Here is a 17,914-nt window from a genome sequence, read left to right as displayed (position 1 = left end):
ATTGAATTAAATGATAGTTTCCCAGGATTGAAATTTAAAGCTGTTTAAGAGGAAGAGCAAGACTCTGAAAGTGATATTTGATCAAATAATTTGTATATGAGTATTTACATAATTTAGCAGCAATGCTACACTGAAATACAGTGGTATAGGACACATCTGGATGATGTAGGTACGTGCAAAGTTTATGAGTATCTGAAGCTGGGAGATTTTAAATTACCATAATCTAAGCAAGATGTGCAAGGTAAAATATTGGCTTCCAGATGATAAATCTATTTTAAAGATTTCCTGAATTTTACTTCTGTTGCTCGAGTACTTACTAAATACATTTACCCCCGTTCTGGTCACAGGTGCGATTATGGCTGTAAGTGGAATCGTGTGGGCCCGCTAACTCGTTGGCCTGCTGTAGGTTTCATTCATCATTTTTGGAAAGCTGGCAGCTTCAAATATGTTTTACTTGTAGTGAGTTTATGAAAGGAGATAGTGTTAAAGCCAAGACTTTCGTAAAACCTTTTTTAAGCTCCAGGAGGCTTGTTGACTTTTTGTGGTAGGCTGCATAAAGAGAATGCAGACAAGGAAGGGAAAATCTCTCTATCAATCTGCCCAACTGTCAGTGGCTTTCCTGGCCAAAAGCGAGTGCCTGTTCCTAAAGGGAAGATTGGAATTTGAGTCTAAAATGATGAGAATAGCTTAGCCAGTGTGTTGAGAAAGAATGTCTCACAGGAAAAGTGCTTTTTCACATGACTTCATACAAGTGGGTTTTGTGTTTGTTTTGTGCCAGCTCAGTCCTGAGTTTCAGTTAGTAGACCAGAATCCTCTCCACAGACTCATTGAAATGGAAATGTTTCTGCCCTCTGCTGTGGAATGCAAATTATTTTAGGAATGTTCCTGGGTCTTGAGGCTTTTTAAAACTCACACTTTTAAGATTATTTTTTTTTAGCTCTTTTTTAACTGATTCTCAGAACAAAACAAGCATCCAGAAAGATGATTGGTGCCTAGGACTTGACCCAGCAAAACACAGAAGTGTAGGTTTGTCTTCACATGTACAAATAGTTCCCTGTAAGCCAGTGGTGGTAAGACATGGGAAATGCAGAAATGCTTTGCTGGATCACAGTCAAAGAGCTGAGTGCTTTGCAAAGCCAAACAACACAGAAGCCCTCAGTATGGAAGAGTGGTGTGAGATACTATTTGGTATCATTCCCTAAGATTTGGGCTACCTTTTGTTACTATCTTTTTTAAAAATACTATTTCATAGTGTTTCCTCTGTCAGCAGTGCACTGGAGATAGGCAAAGACCTATACTTGCTGCATTGTCTGCCATAGGTCTTTTGCTGACCAGCGTAGACCAACATCAAGTGGTACAACGTTAGGAAAATGATAATGAGAGAGAGTGCCGTATTTCAGAACAGGGAAAGCTTCCTAAGGAACAAGACATGGGAATTTTTGATCTTTGTGTTTCTAGGATTAAGACAGAATATAAAGTAGATTTGCTTTTAATGCATATTGCGATTTCTTCTAAACTGAAGGTAGACTTGAATAGGTTAGGTTTATATATGGACCATATTTGATAATGCTACATGTTGAGATGATCATAAGCAGGTTAGATTATTGATTGGTTGGTGCAAGGAATGTAAAGACAGGACTTTTTTAGGTATGCTGTTCAAGTTTAACACACAGTGTAAGTCTGGCAAAATAAAAGCCAACTGATCTGAAAATTATTGAAGTCAATAGGATGTCTCATTGCCTGATCTCTTGAAGTCACTGGAAATTGACATTGCACTGGGTTGCTTCCAGAGATGCTATAAAGTATCCTTCAGCAGCAGGCCTAGTTTATATATTTGCATGTATGTATGTGTGTGTGTGCATACATGGATTAAAAGGATATGAAGAAGGTATACAAAGTATTCTCAGTAAACACATTAGAGAAACGGTATCCTTGAGTGCATTACTTATTCTCCACTCACTGTCTTCCTTAGGATTTTGCTCACCATTCTTGTACCTCTGCTTAGTCCTCTTAGTCCTTTGTAAAAGAGAAACGTTCCATATGTAACTCCTGATTTTCTTTATTTTTTACATTCACAAATAAAACTTCCATATGAAGAACTTCTGCAATATCCATGAGCCAGATTTCTAGAGCTGGGACACAAGTGTTTGTGTGTTACTATGTTCGAGTTCTTTTCTTAATCAGGGAAAGATGCAGAATACCATGTAATAAAGAAAAAAATATTATAATGGTAAAATAGCTGTACTGTTTTCTAATTATAAAAATAATTCCATGATTTGAAAAGATTATGTAATTTTACGAAAAGGACTCCATATGTAGTAGGTACGAAATGCACAACATTTTACTGTGGGATGTGTTTGGTGAGTTGTAATCATCATGTGCCAAATCCTGATTTTGGATGCACACGTGGGACTAATACTAACTTCTGAAAGTCTATGTAGGTTTCTCTGAATGGAGATTTTGGCCCTTTGTATTATTTCCTCCCCTGTTAATACTTAAATCATTTCTGTATCACTGTGATTTTCCTTCCTGTTCATGAATTCAAGAGAAGAGAAACTATGTCAGCAGAAATGCCCAGCATGAGAGCTAGCGACAGCCAAAAAAGAACAAGTAGGGAGCACTAATGGGATTCTAATGCGGTGCAGTAGATGCGTTGTCACCAAAAGGTGTGCTTTCTTCTAATGGATGCAACCCGAGGCATAAGGTATGCTGAAAGTGAAGCCCTGGCAAACAGTTTCTGTCAGGGGGGAAGAAAGAGTCCTTCCTGATTTAATCTTGGTGTAAGTAGGTTAAGTGTGGTTTTCCTGTCACGTCTTTGCTTGTGTATTTTAAAGACATCTGCAACCGCGCTACTTAGCTTAAATGTCTTGAAAGAAAATGCTTTTACTTGCATTTTACCTCTACTCAGTTAAAATGTCATGAAAGGTACTTGGACAGTTACAAGCCATCTATTTTTACGTGGGGCTGTTGTGAATCTATAAACGGGTTGTACAGCACATTCTTCAGAGTATCTGAAATATAGCAGCGTCCCCTTTACATCTCTATGAAGAGGGTGGAGAGGTGGCTTCACAGCATCAGGAAAAGAGTCTTCCAGGGACTGATGAACTAACACATCTCTCTGGCGTGCAGCACAGCACTGAGGTGCGTTTATGAGCCATGTAATGTCAAATCGTCAGAAAGGCTGTGCCTGCACTGGCAATTGGCATTGGTTTTTGAGGCAAACTGTTGTGCCAAGAGCAATGTAAGGAGCTCTGTAATGACCTCTGAGGGCTCAGGGGGTGGGGGCTGGGGTGTTGTATTCTGTAGTAGATGCTGACTAGTTCAGAACAGCCATACTTCTAATCGCAGTGGATTCAGAATTCAAAAAGTATCATATAGGTCTTTGTCTCTGCATGACATGGGTTTCTTCTGCAGACAGCATGTTCTCCTGCCATCTGCAGATGGCATCACGGTGCAGACATATGAATATCACCCACAGCATAAGCGTGTTAATGTGAAAGCTTTTCCTGTTGCTGATACTTATCTATTTCCTTGTCTATGCCTGCTTTTCCTCCGACTTTCTGGACCATGATGCCAGGGAAGGCAGGTGTACATTTTCTGAAAGAGAGTCAGGTCCTAGGTAGAGCCCTAACACGAGCCCACGTGACAGTGCCGTGGCATTGCATGCAGGACAGCAGTCTCGAACATCGAGCTCTAGTCTTATGCTGCAGATGTTGCAAAGGCTCCTGTCAGTCAGAGCAGTTTCCTGGCCCGCCTTGCAGTGGAGTTTGTCATCTCTAGTGAAGACTTCGAGTGAGAACTACATTCAGAAACCTTAGCCAGGTGCCATCATCACATTTTCCAGGCACAGAAGGACTAAAGTGGACCTTTTGTTGCCCTTCTTGCTGAGTTGAGCTCTCAATGCTCAACCACTGGCATGCAAGGTAGTTTTCAAGGCCGCTGTAGGCAGCCCTCACATATGTCTTATCCGTGTCATGAACAGCGCCATAGGTCCTGTGGGGGCTAGTTTCCCTTGCTGTCCGTTTTCTTGTGGAACTCACCTTCCCTCTGGTGCAGCAGGGGCCCTGATCCTCACGCAGGGCCTCATGGACCATACGTGGAGACTGGCCGGCTGATTTCATTTCTCCTGCATCCTCTGTACCAGAGCAAGCAGGGTAACGGATGTTCTTTTCCCAGTGGGGACCCTGGACATCCCAGGGCTCTCCCACTGCCACAGTGTACACCCACACCAAGTCACACATGCTTGCAGTGTGCCCACTGCAGTGACTTGCGAAATACACCATGCATATTCTGTAAATTTTTGGCAATAGTAGAACACCTAAGAAAAACAAAACCTGAAATCCTGCCTGTCTCATATACCAACGTATGCTGCGACATGTCCTTCTCCTCAGTAGGCAGAACCAAATGCATCTTCAGTTCCTCTTACCAGTGCATAACCCATGTTCAGCACCACAAGGCATTGAACTTTTCCTCATCCAGTGTGCTTGTAGTCTGTGCTTTGCTCTCTGTAAACATTGCTAACCATCTATCATACCATCAAGTCCTACTTATCTTAAATTCATAAGCCAATTTCCTAACACATGAAAGCCCTCGAGAACCTCAGAATGCTTTGCCTCAAATTAATTCTCATGGCTGCAGTTTCCAGGTATGGGAAACATTTCCAACTCTGTTCCTCCTCCTCCTCTGCCCATCCACTGATGAAAAAAGACAGTATTTAAGGGCAACCACAGTCAACTTTTGGTTGTGTGGGCATCATAGTAAGTTTGGCTGATATACCTGCAACACTTCATGTAAAGGCCAATGTGGCGTACAAGGAGTAAAACCACAGAAGACTGGCCAACAGGAATGTCAAACTGAGGCCAAGGTGGCCAGAGGCCAACCACCTAAGTTTAGATTGACGAGTAGCCAGTGTGGCCAGAAACCACCAGGCACTGTGCCCAGCTGGCCCAGCAGAAGTGGCTGCCATGGTTGTGTATGTGCCATTCTGCATGCGTTGCAGCCCCCTGGGACAAGGGGCATATACAGCGTGCAAGAGGTGCCCTCGTGCACCAGAGGACTGGCCTTGAAGCAGGAGCAGGATTATGGTGGCTGTTTTCTGCGGCTAGAAGGACAGGAGGTTCTGGATCTGTGTCGAGTGTAACTGCAGGGAAGGGCTGGTGCAGCTTATGAAGGAGCTTTTAGTTCTGCTTACACTCCCTTGCCTCTGCAAATACTGTGCTTATCCTTGCACCAGCAGAGATAACGTGACCGACTGCTGGAAGAGGAGCAGCTCCTTGTGCTGGTGCACTCACTGCTCTACTGCCCTGCAAGTGGTTTGTGTTGCTGGGACTGGGATGCCCTCAGGAGGTGTTTGCTCTTGGTCTGTGGTCTCTGTGCCCTCCCCAAGTGCGGGACTTGGGCACTACGGGGTTGCTGCTGTTAACGCTTGTTCACCAGAGGGTCATATAGAGGAAAACAGAGGAAGTTGCTCAGGCTTTCAGGGCCTATGGAGAAACACGCTTTGGTGATTTATGGTTATCTTCTTCGTAGTACCCTCATTGCCTGGGCTGAATCTTCTGCAGCAGTGTCATACCTTTGGACACATCCTATGAGGACTGTTAGGAGCAGAGAACAAGGTGACCTGCCTGTCCTGGTAAGCAACTCTAATACCAAGAGGGGCAGCAGGTGGATGGCAGTGTCACGGACTGATTCCTTCCTGGCAGATTCCAGGAGAAGCATGGGCAAAAGGGATGGAAGAGTGAAGCCGGGCAATACCATTTTTGTGCTGTGGTTTAGTAGCTGGTTCTAAGTAATGGGTGAACAGAGAGCCTCCTCACACTTACTGTAGCTGCCCCCACCCCTGCAGGAGGTTATCAGAAGTGCCTCGCATGTTTGTGTTGCTTTGCACTGTGTTGCTCTTTATCCAGCTCAGAGAGTGATGTGGTTTTGTGTGCTGCTGTGGATGGTCTAGCCAGCTCAGACCTTGACCTCTCCTCCCTGCCCTCCAGAATACGTGCTGCCATGCAGTGTTGCTCCGTCCCTATACTACTCAGTAGTGTATGTGGTGTGCCATGGGCTCTGCTCTGGTAGAAGCCATACCTATGGCAACTGCGGTGGTGGTAAATAGAGGATGCTGCTCTGACCCAACGACTTTGATGTCATTCAGACCTGTGACTGCCTCGGTGTGATGTGAGGAATGACCTTCTGTCCCAGGGAGTGTGTGTACTCCTTCTCCATGCCCCCCTCCACAGCCACCAAGTGACACCACAATATAATTCAACCAAACCTTAATTGGGATGTTTGTAGGCCACAAAGTCACTAGAGTATAGCTGGGCGGCAAGTATGTGAGGGGCAGGGAGAGGATGGATTGAGGGTGGACTTTTACCTGAGAAGGGACTTCTGGCAGACCAGATGTGGGAGGATGAAGGTAAACTACTGACTCACACTGCATGAAAGGGCATAGCTTCTTGTTTTGTGATGGTTTACTAGGTGATTGCCCTGCAAAAGGAATGCCAGCAAAATTAAATCATTTTGCCTCGTGATTCAGTGGGGGAATGAATTCTTTATTAGTTGATGGCACTGCTTTGACAGTAGTAACATGTAGTCTGCTGTGTTTGGGGATGAGAAAGGTTGGCATGTGTACAGTCACATATGGATGCCATTAAAGTCCACTGTTCCTTCTGCAAGACCTAAATTCATGGAAAGTAATACCACAGACAAGGGCCTCACTCTCAGCCAGAGTGGAATCCAACTGCAAGAATAGGGGTTTTTTATTGTTTTGTTTTGAGAATTAAAGTATTTTCTGGTTGGTGGAAATCAGGAATAGAAACCCTGCTCTCAGCATGACTGTTTTCATCTGGAAAGGAGGACTTATACATGTCCTTTGAGAATTCAGGCCCCTTTACTGCTTCTTTCTCGTGTCTGTACACAGTCCTAGTCTGAGACAAAAGCAAGTTTGTACTGATCTTTGTGTTCACTGGAGACAGCTGTTTTGGCAGAAGACAGAGGTTACAGAAGAGAAGTTGATGTGCAGGCACTTCTGTTTCATGCCTTGTCCTCGGTCTGCTTGATCTCAGAAATGATGCACTAGCAGCCTGGCTGTTCTCAACCTGGCATCCCGTAAAAAGAGAAACAGCAATACTGTAAGACTTGATTCATTTGCTTAAACATAAGCTTCCAGTGAGTGCTGTCTGAGCTGCCCTGGGTAATCCTGCCTGGCTTCTAGCTCCTGGCCCAGGAGGGACTCATTTTCCCGTGTAACCAGTATTATATCTGTCAGCCTCATGTGGGTACTTCAGGTATCCTAGCACATCTCAAAGGGCACTGGATGCTTGTGTATGAGCAACTAAAGCATCTTTCCTTGTAATGTCTTCCCTGCTGAAGTTCTCTGATGATCTGCTCCCTGTCGGCTTTATCCCCTTGATGTTAGGGAATGTATGCTGCCCAAAGGTGGGAGGAATCTTTTTGGTTTTGTGTTGAAAATCTGAATTTTCAAGAATATAGACTACAGTATATCCATCAACTACCCTTCACACCCACCCCTTTAAAATGCAAAGTATGTACTTGTCATCTATTTGGTGAAGACAGCATAGGCTTGAAATACATGTTTAAGCATGTGGGAAGCGAAGACTAGGCAGCTGTTCATATTTCAAAGTCAGAACTCTTCCAAATTCCAGTGTGGAGCATATATAAAATGTATTTTCTTTATGTATCGCCCTTTATGCGAGGATTGACAATTTAAATCCATGGTGGGTTATGTTGTGGTGAGAGACATGGTAAAACAGCAAGTCTGATTTACTAGCTTTAAGTGTGTGATGGTTTGGGATGGGGTCTGTGAACACTTACAGATGAGGATATGTATGTTTACCAATTGTTAATTTGATAATGTCATCAGCATACTAATTATGTTGCTCAGTATTGATGATCCATACGTACATCATTGGTGAGGGCGAGGGAAGCTCAACGTGGCTGCTCGTGTATCCAGGGGCAAACACTATGTCCTCCAGCTGAGGTGGCAACTTACATGCTTACAGTGGATCACCAGAACTGTCTTCTTTATCTTCTCAAGCTTGAAAATGTAACCACAGTGTGCTCCTAAATGGCAGCAGATAGCTGGATCACAGCTTCCTCACCCTGCTGGTGGGCAACCTGGCAAAGTCATGGCTTCTTTCTTGGCGTATTCTCATCAGTCTTTGGCCAATTCCAGTCAGCAACAAAATACCATTGTCTTCACCAGGGTCAAATTTTCACCCTAAATCACGTACATACACCTTCAGTCCCTGCCTGAAATTTTCAAGGTTTGTGCAGGACAAGGCAAAATGGCATATGCTGATGAAATTTTTAGTGTTACTTGTACAACTATTATTATTATTACTTGCTTTATTATTTCTGTTGCTCCAAGCAGCCTTATCAACGCATTGAGATCCCACAGTGTTAGAGACTGCAGACAGCTACAGAAAACCAGACTCTGCACTTACAGTAAACTCTGTGCTTATAGTAAAATTTCAGGCAAAAAACCAGTAGATGAATGAGGAGGGAACAAGATGAACAGAGTTCAGCAGGAAGCTGGAAGTCTACAGAAGTCTTCCAAGAGTGCAAACAAAATGCCTTATCCTATGTGTAGTTAATACTCCCTTTGACTTTGCTGCTGTGAGGACTCTTAAGATGAATACCAGAAATAGCAGGCTTAAACATAAAATGGCATGCAGTGGGGTAAAATATGCAGCAACTGAAAATTCTGCTTTTATAATAAATATCAATGAGGAAGTGGGATGTAGTGAATTGCTCTGACTTAATTACTATGCATTACTTTAATGTTGTCAATTCACATTGTGAAATGAAGTGGACTCATTTGTTCTGGAGTTAATAATAGATGAATTTACTCTTTTCCTCCTCAAATTATTCCTTGCTAGATTTCCCTAGATATGTTCGCCACATTTCCTAAAGAACCAAAAAACTATGGGTATGATAACTAGCATGAGATTTAAATATGAATGACACTAGTTCAGAAAACTGATCTTTCTTTTTCATTTATTTTATATAGGTTTCCTTTGCCTGAGCTGTAAACATGTCCACAGACCTGCTATGTAAGTACATTTCTCTCATCCCGCAGTGATTTTTTTGTACCATATGTTTGTATCAAATTCCCAGATGTGCTCATGGTTGATGTCTTTTATCTTAAGTATGAAGTCTGCTTTTACATATGCGTTTGTTCTGAGACATCTGTGGAACAGTATTACCATCATAATCAATGGGATTATTCTTGGAGTAAGGCATGACTTAATACGAGTAAAATTGTAAAAATCTGTCCCCTGTATAAGAACAGACTGATTCATTGAGGCTTTAAAAATCACAATTCTATTTAAAATGTTTTATCTATCATTGGCACAAATACCATCTGGGATTACTACCAAGTGATATGCTTGGGAGGTTTTAATCACTTTGTGAATTTAACTCTTGTGTTTCCAGGGCATCATTATCCATGTCACATCCAAATCTCACTCCTCATCACTATTACCCATCCTTCTTTTCATACAGTAAAGACTGTGCAAGTGGCATATTCTTACACTTTGCTGTCATAACTACTGCAAAATCTACTTCTTGTGTCTCCTTGATACTTGCACTCTCACTCCAGCCTATCTGCAGCATTAAGCACGTTTTCTGCGCTTATTGCTCTATCTAAATACTTCCTTTTGGAGTCTCTCCAGTGCTCAGCTGCCATTTTTTAATCATTGCCTCCAAGGGTTGCCCAACTGCGTGCTGTACAGTATAAGAGAGGGGAATTTGGGGAACCCATTTTATCAGTCTTCAATCCTTCCTAAGAAGGAACAAGGAAAAAAAATATATTTTTGTCAATAACTGCAATCAATTGTAATCAATTAATAAACATAAAAGCATCAGTGGCTGACTGGCAGATAGCACCTGTTTGTGGAGGCGATGTATAGAGTTCAAGATCAAGTTATTTGAGAAAGTGAATTTTTCAACCTGTGTTTGCCAACTGGCAATTCTGGATTGTACTTAGGTTCTATTAGATACAGAGAGAGCTCGAAAAAAGGTGGATAAGGAAAGTAATATGCCTGACTGTGTTATATACAACAGGCAAACAGCAGGAGTATAATGTTAAAGACAGGAGAGAGGGTAGGGTGACTTGTGCAGTAGTCCTGGTCAGATTTGCTTAAGATGCCTCAACTCTGCTTGGTCATATAAGCTAGTTCATTCATTTCAGCTAATTTATGCTCTAGCAATTTCTTTTTTTTTTCATCTTCAGCTCAGTGTCAGCACTGCTCTCATGCTTTCCCTAATGATCAGTGGCTTGAGGAACCTAGCATGTGAGGAGAGGCTGAAGGAGTTGGTTTTGCTCAGCCTGGAGAAGTGAAGGCTTGGGGGAACTGATCATGTCTCCAGTATAAAAACAATGGTTATGGAGAAGAAGGGGGAAGCACTCTGTCCACGAGAATGCACCGTGGTGGGACGGGGCAACAGCCACAAGTTGCTTCGGGGTATATATACATTGTCTCTGGATATAAGAAAAAAAATCTTTACCATGGTGTTAACTAAATATTAGAATAGACTGCCCAGAGAAATAGTTGAGTTTCCCATGCTGGAAATATTCACGATGTGGCTTGACAGGGCCCTGGGTGGTTCTAATCTAAGTCCCTTGCTTTCACTAGGAGGGAGGACTAGTTGATCTCCAGAGATCTCTTCCAACTTAGGTCTTTCTATTACTCTGCACTTCAATGTTACTTTATGTCCTCACCTATCTTGTGTGCAATGATCAGTTGTCCCTACCAATTTATTGTAGCCTGCCCCCAGTCTCCTCACTGTCATACAGCTTGTGCTGTGCCGGGTCCTGTGACACTCGGTCATGCTAGTAGGACAGACATTTGTCTCACTCAGAGGTGTGTGAATAGCATCCAGGCAGTAGCAGTGCTCAGGGGACTTTCCAGCTTCCAGCGGGTGGAAAAACATACGCATGTGGGGTTTGTGACAGCCAGGTAGTGCCTTGCAAAGATGTCAGTACACAGGAGAATGCTGAAGAGTAATGTAGGACATATGTACAGATGTGAATTGACTCTAGATCTTTATGCCTGCTTTTATGTAAATAGGTAGCACAGAGTCAGGCCATGAGCGTAGTAATTATGGTAAGATGCAACACCAAGGTGTGTTTTGGGGATAACGTCTGCCAGGCTCTGTTCCATGTAAGGAATTTGGATGTAACTAATCTGTTTATGGGGGAAAGAGAAGGCAGAGAGGGGTGTTTAGACATGTGGACCATGTGCCAGGTGGTCTCAGCACCAGAAAGCAGTCTCTGCTGGTAGCAGTAGACATGTAGCCTTAACACCCAGTCCTTAAACTTAACCACAGTCTGTCACTAATACTTGGTTCGGTACAAGGTCAAATTCTAGGACTAGAAATCTTGTTCCAGATCACATTAATGAGGACTACATGTATAAATACAAATACAAAATCTATCAAAATACAAAATCTAATACAAAACCAGAACAACCCCCCCCCCTTAGATTCCTAGAGAAAAAAAACGCTGCAGGTGGGGGCAAATTACACATAGAAAATGTCATAGCTACACGATGCAAGGGCTGCTGTGGCCAAGCCTGAAATTCCAGTAGCTACCTCTTCAAGCCCGTGGAAATAATCCAGAAAAGCCAGCATCCCAATGAAGTTTCATCACGACAAATTGGAGATAGGGAATGTTTCTCAGTTTCAGATGGAGAAGCTAGGGGTAAAAAGGAGAGGGGAGTTTATAAAATGTCTGGCAGCTATTGAGGCTCGACCAGTCAGGGAAGTAGCGGACTTCCCTTGGAGCTTGTTTTTCTTTTTATCCTTGGATGAACTAGCGTGCAGTACATTATGCCGCCTGAATGTAGGGGTTTGTCACGGTTGGCGCTGGGGCTGTCCCGGGAGTGTAGGAAGGCGATGAGTGTGAATGGAGCATGCGGTGGTCGCTGGGGCTCCAGCCCTGTCTTCAGGAAACCTGTCGCTGCTTCTCTGAGAGCCATGCAGGAAAGGAGGTGGGTCTTTGATCCCTTTGTTGTCGCTGCTCCCTGGGAATTTGCTGAAATCAATGCCCTGTTTTCCTGGAGAAATGAATGGCTATGCCTAACCAGCTTTGTGAAGCTCTGGGGAATTCACTGCCTCTGTTTATTGACAGCTGAAAAGGAGCACATGGTGCTGAATGGGTCCTCTTGTGAAAACAAAACAGAGCAGAGCTAGACTTAGCTGAACGCAGGGGCATTTGGAAAACTCTGCTGAAGGAAGATGGCATGTTTCCTGCCACCTTCTACTAGAATAGTGTGACTTTCTACTAAAAGTGCAATTTAAACTAAGGTAAGGGCTGTTTTGAATTCCTCCGCGTAGTATGATTATGAAATGTTTGCATTTGTATTCTTGAGTGCAAAAACAGTGTTTGCATTGTGTTGTGTCATGGGAAACACCTTAGTGACTCTTGTGCTGTTTTTGGCCTTTGTGTTATGTTCACTTATTCTTTAATTAACAGTGATTAATGAGTATGAAAAGTAATAGGAAATTACTTGGTATTTGAGTCTTGCAGTCGGGTCCTTAACATCAGTCTTTTATGTAGGCTATTATATACAGAGCTTTATGTCTCTGAGAATCAACTGAATTGCATCAGATGATTTCTTGACCAGTACAAATCACTGTGTTAACACTTATGCACACAGCAGCTGAGTAACCAGTGGCCCTGTCTGGCAGAAAATCTGGGAACCTAAAATCCCGTGAAGTGTAAGTGCATATTTCCAAACCTCTGTTTCTGTGCGTCGACTCAAAGTCAAGAGCTGGATTTACCTTTATGTTTGCTGATTTTAGGGATGTGGGTTTTTCATAAAGACAGTGAAGAATAGCAACAGGAGGATGGTAGTGAAGAAGCAGTTTTTTCTTCATGCAAGTCCAGAACAGTTTATCAGACCAAAGGAATTTGGTGTGTAATTCATATGTAAATTTTCTACTGAAAACAGGAGAACAGATCACCAGAGTTTCTATATTAGTTTCTGCAGGGACTGAAGAAGAAAGTTTCTGAGCTCATGTAGCTACAACATTCAGGTGTGGGCAAGTTCTGACTGCAGGAATAAAGTTAAGTAATGTCATCTCTTCGTTTGTGGGTAAGCTCCGGGTGGAGTACTAGCTATCACGCTGCCTTGTTCTTGCAGGGCAGCAGGAATTGCTGTTTTTGTGTTGTAAACCTGATTCAAAGCATCTCAGTGTGTGCTGTTCTGTGAAAACTTTTGGGTAATCCCATAATTTCAGAGGGAGTGCTTGGAAATTTTCGTGTTTTATTGCAGTAGCTTGTGTTCCTCAGTCTGGCATTTTTCCCTTAAGTGACTTTAAGCGAGTAATCTTACTAGTTTTGTCTCATTTTGCTCTTCTCTGCAGCAGATAACTTATCTGTTTTCCTTGGAAGCATCGAGGCTGCATATACAAACATGCTTTCTTTAGAATCCTTGGTGATCCTGAAAAGGAAAACATGTAGTTTAACTGTAAACCATCAGCATTTTTGCATGTGGGTTCTGCTTTTAAATTTCCAAGATTTTCAGAGGAAAAAGCAAAAAAACAGATTCATTTACGATTTTGAAGAAGATGTAAAAACATTGATGTCAAGCAGCCTGATATTTATATCTGTGAGCTGCCTAATGGAAATTATTATACAAATGTTTCTTTTTTTGGGGGGGGACCACATGTAAGTGTATTTATAGATGGTAGGCATTGGAAGGCACTAAAATTTAGAGCTAAAACTGATTTAAAGCTAAAATTTAAGTTAGAAAAGAGAGACATTTGTTGGTTGGTTGAATAACATAATCTAGATATGTTATAAAAATATTGGCCAGTGAAGGTTTTGGATTCTGGGTAGTTGTAATGGTGTAAATAAAAAAGAATCACAGTCTTGGAAAGCTCAGTTGATCACAGCTTTTTTTCATGAGTATAAGTGAAAGAAAGTACATTCACATATGACACTGAAGTTAGCATTTGTGTTTGGTTAATTGGGTGATAAAGCAGGGAAGAATCACTTATGCCTAACATAATTGACTGGAAAGTGTTTAGCCAGATGTGTGAAGGAAACTGCATGAGGATGTTTTGGCAAGACAGTTGTATCTTCACCTCTTCTAACTTCAGGGATTTGTGAAATATTAATATTTCTGTGATCTACTGGCAATGTTGAAGTACAAGGCGTATAGAGTAATTTATGCCCAACCAATAGAATAAGGTATACTTAAATACATCGTGGAGTATGTGACCATGTACAGCTCCAAGTACATATGGATATTAAATGTTAGGGTTATACGAATACATATCTGAGGAATGGTGCATTTCCCCAAAGATAATGCCTTTAACACCTGTTGATCTTGTTCTTTGAGTTAGCAAAATACAAAAATGAATTGTTTGCAATTTTGCTTTGCAAGGTTGCTTCTTAGATTCTAGTAATAGACACTATTGTTTTTATTTTTTGATTTTTGGAAGTAGTTTAAAGAAAATAGAAATTAATCAGAAACAGCTGTAGATAGAGTGCTTGGGTTTTATTTAATCACAAACTAAGATGACTGTCAACAGGAGGATAAGTAGGGCTTTATGGAGATACATTGTAATGTGAGCTTAGAGTGCTTCATCTGCAGAAAAAAATCTGTAATCATTTCTAAAGTCACAAATTTTTGCAACTTTTAAATGTAATTCTCCAATAATACTGTAATTGTGTGCTATGTAATTCTATATTTCAGAGAAGTAGATTCAAGGTTGTCCTTATGCCTGAGGAGAAGAATTATCATAAGGAAAATATATTATACTGCTGCCCAGTCTATTGATGCTATTTTTTAATCCTTTCCTAATCATTCTATTAAAGAAGCTCAGATGGATGTAATTTCTTTAGTACAGTATCACTCAAGACATTAGATAATTATCCTTTGATTCTTATTGAAAATCTTCAGGGTAGAAAAAAGAAGTGTGTGTTAGATCTCAGGAAAAGATAACAAGTAAACAGAAACACAGATACGACAGTTGTATGTGTGAATGTTCTCTTCACAGAAATAGTTTTGTGTTTGTTCAGAAGCAGAGCTTCCCAATGTCTATACATTTTAAAGAAATCACATCATGCCTTAAAAGAGGAAAATAATTTAATGGGACCATAAAAGCTAGGGTTAAGGGTCTCCTACTGACTGTATTCCCAGGAAAACAGGGATTGAAGCGTCCTCTGCATTCTGGAAATCAGAAAATTAAGGCACTTCATGCCATAACAGAAATTGTTTGCTATGTCCTCTGTTATTCAAGTTATGCAGAGGAAGGGCTAAAGCTGTTCTGCTAAGCAGTTAGTGACCCTTCATTTATGAAAACAAAACTTTTAAAAGAAGGTACCTGTATTTCAGTATTCTAAATATTCTTCGGGATTCATGAGCTCAAAGCAGAATTAAAGTTTTTGTTCTTTTGGATGAACTAGAATGCCCAAAGGAGGTTTGGAATGAGAAAATTAACTGGTTCCCTAGTTTTATCCACATTCAGTTTCTCTTAAATGTAGTGCAGATAGTGAGTGTTCTTCAGGTTTGGCCCTCCAAGGTCTCAATGCCACAACTCATCCTAAGTGTCCATGTCTTCACTTCTCCACATCAACTTCCTTTATTCCTAATGTGGCTACTCACACATCAGAAGAGCTGAGCATAAGGACTTCTGCCTGAAGAACTGGGTCCCATGGTCCCACTGTGATTTTATTCCCACTAGCTGTGCCTTGCTTCATTTAGTTAAAACTGCCCCTAAAGACTCCAGGTGCTCCAGCTGCAGGACGAGTAGAGCTTCTCTGTCATGCCGCTCTTCTTCATTGTGTCCTACAGCAAGCACGTATTTCCTTCTCCAGAGTATGTCTACCTGCTTCATTCTTACTCCCAGGGAGAGACAGGTTTTGTGACCAAGCCATCTGTCATTCTCCTCCGGGCAACAGCTGAACTTGGTGGCCAGTAACAACCAAGTTCAATGGAAAGTTTCACGACAATGTGTTTCCACATAAAGGAGAGAGAGACCCAGTCTAAGGTTCCCTTTTAAGGGAGTGTTGCAAGTGTTGGAAATACTTCAACAGATTAATATGAGGCATTAGTCATTAGAATCTCTACACTTCATTTATCAGAACTGAAACCGTGGTGTTGACCAGCCGTGAATAAAGTTGTTGGCCACATTCACACTCTTGATACAGTGTGTGTGGTTGTGTGCATGTGTATTTATACATGCGTACATACACACAAGAAGACATGCATGCTTTTTTGTTGTTCTTTGTTAGAACAACATTTCTAAAATTTCTGGTGTCTCTGTTAAATTACAACAGTAGCATTAGCATTATCTGCTAAATGATCTCACACTAAAATAAATCAACCAGCCTGCCAAAAATCTCCCCCAAAGAAAAGACCTTGAGACCAATTAAAGCCACTTCTGCTGTGGGTGGTAAAACCTCTGCTGCGAGGGGCATAGAGCAGGGGGTCCAAAATGTGCCCCAGGAGCCACAGGGTGCTTACGAGCAGTTTGGCTGCGACTCTTTTGATGGTTGCCTGCGTTTCTGTGGATGGTGGGGTTTTATTTCTGCTGTCTGCAGTACTGAAGCAGCGCAGTTTGGATGGTGCTGGCAAAGACCTAAAGTGGGGAAGTGGCGCAGCCAGGGGCCGCTGCCTGCACCAGCTGCCGCTGGCTGATACGGGGGAGATGGGTGGACTGCAGCAGGGAGCCTTTGCTTGGCATTCTGTGGGAGCACGCTGCACTGGCTGAGGCTGTTTCTTGTAAAAAAAAAAATGGCAGTTGTTTCTGTGAATTTGCTGTTAACCTCCTTCTCTGTTTCTGGATCTAATTTTATATGACTTTATGCCAAGCCAGTGGGGGGAGGAGAGAAGGGGAAAAAAAAAACCTCAAAAATCGAACTGCATTTTTCAGTTTGATTGTTTGAAATGTATTCAGCTTTCAGCAACGAGAGAAGTCTCTTTGTTCATGCTGATTAGAAGCTATTACATGTAAACTACAGGAAGTGACTTCATTTGAACTGTACATTAAATATATGGATTCTGATAGCAACCAAACCAATGTGGTGTACCAGAAATGTGACACATACATTTTAGTCCTGAAACTAACCAGAAAAAAGTGTTTGTTTTTTTTTTAAACTTAGCTTTCAATCAACCAATGCTTTGATCTGAAGTCATTTTTAGATGAGTGAAGCTAACAAGAACTTTGATAAACTTGTTGTTCAGACTGCAGAGTGAAGTTAAACTTGATAAACACTCCAGCATGCTTTCCCTGCTGTTTATTTTTTCTTTTCTCTAAGTTTACAGAAAAGTCCTGTAAGGCACTGCCCTTTCAGGCGTTCAAACCATGAAGGTACCTTTCTATTTCCCCTCCGTGTGAAGTTTGTAATGTACAGCAGAGCACAGGTATCCTGCTGCTGCACAGCCCTAATGAGACCTTGCCGAAGCTGCTGTGTGCAGTCCCTTTTTGAATTTCACAGCCCAGCTGTGCTCCTTGAATCTTCTTTAATTATTTTGCTCCTAAGACTTGCTCGATGGAAGGACGACAGTAGAAAGCCTATCAGGGGTCAGTGGGAGGAGGGCTTTTTATGGGAGGCTGGGGGAATTCTTCCTGACCGTGCCTGTGGTAGTACTGCATCGTCACCAGATGAAATCCTTACTGCTCCCAGATGTTCTCTACTGTCATCACGGTTACTCCCTCTTAGGAACTAAGAATGAATCACGGTCACTGTTATCATTTATGTGTTTGTATAACAAATAGTTTTGGAGTTCTGAAAAGTTTACGTGCTTGGACTCATGTCTGTCAGGAAAATAAATGCATGTGTACTTTGCACTGGAAGTTTTCCTTACAGTCAGAGAGGTGCTCAGCCCCTCTGGGTCCTTTCTCAAGCCATCCTTTCATCACAACAGCCGTGTGGGACAGGGTC

General features: G+C 42.0%; 1 protein-coding gene across 3 annotated transcripts in view; it reads left to right on the top strand.

The window, feature by feature from the left end:
* Window positions 1-17,914, top strand: part of PLAGL1 (PLAG1 like zinc finger 1) — a 48,235-nt gene that overhangs the window by 10,048 nt on the left and 20,273 nt on the right. For 2 of the 3 annotated variants that reach the window (XM_035538497.1, XM_035538498.2), the window contains one exon: window positions 9,023-9,065. In XM_035538497.1, the coding sequence (XP_035394390.1) occupies window positions 9,047-9,065 (19 nt within the window). In that variant the 5' untranslated portion in view covers window positions 9,023-9,046. Of the gene's footprint in view, window positions 1-5,539; window positions 5,633-9,022; window positions 9,066-17,914 lie in introns of those variants that run through there. The other variant, XM_035538499.2, reaches the window with a different exon arrangement.

This window comes from Cygnus atratus, chromosome 3, assembly GCF_013377495.2.
Source record: "Cygnus atratus isolate AKBS03 ecotype Queensland, Australia chromosome 3, CAtr_DNAZoo_HiC_assembly, whole genome shotgun sequence".
NCBI lineage: Eukaryota > Metazoa > Chordata > Aves > Anseriformes > Anatidae > Cygnus > Cygnus atratus.
The sequence above is the reverse complement of the archived record's forward strand: the minus strand, read 5'-3'. Positions and strand labels throughout refer to the sequence as shown.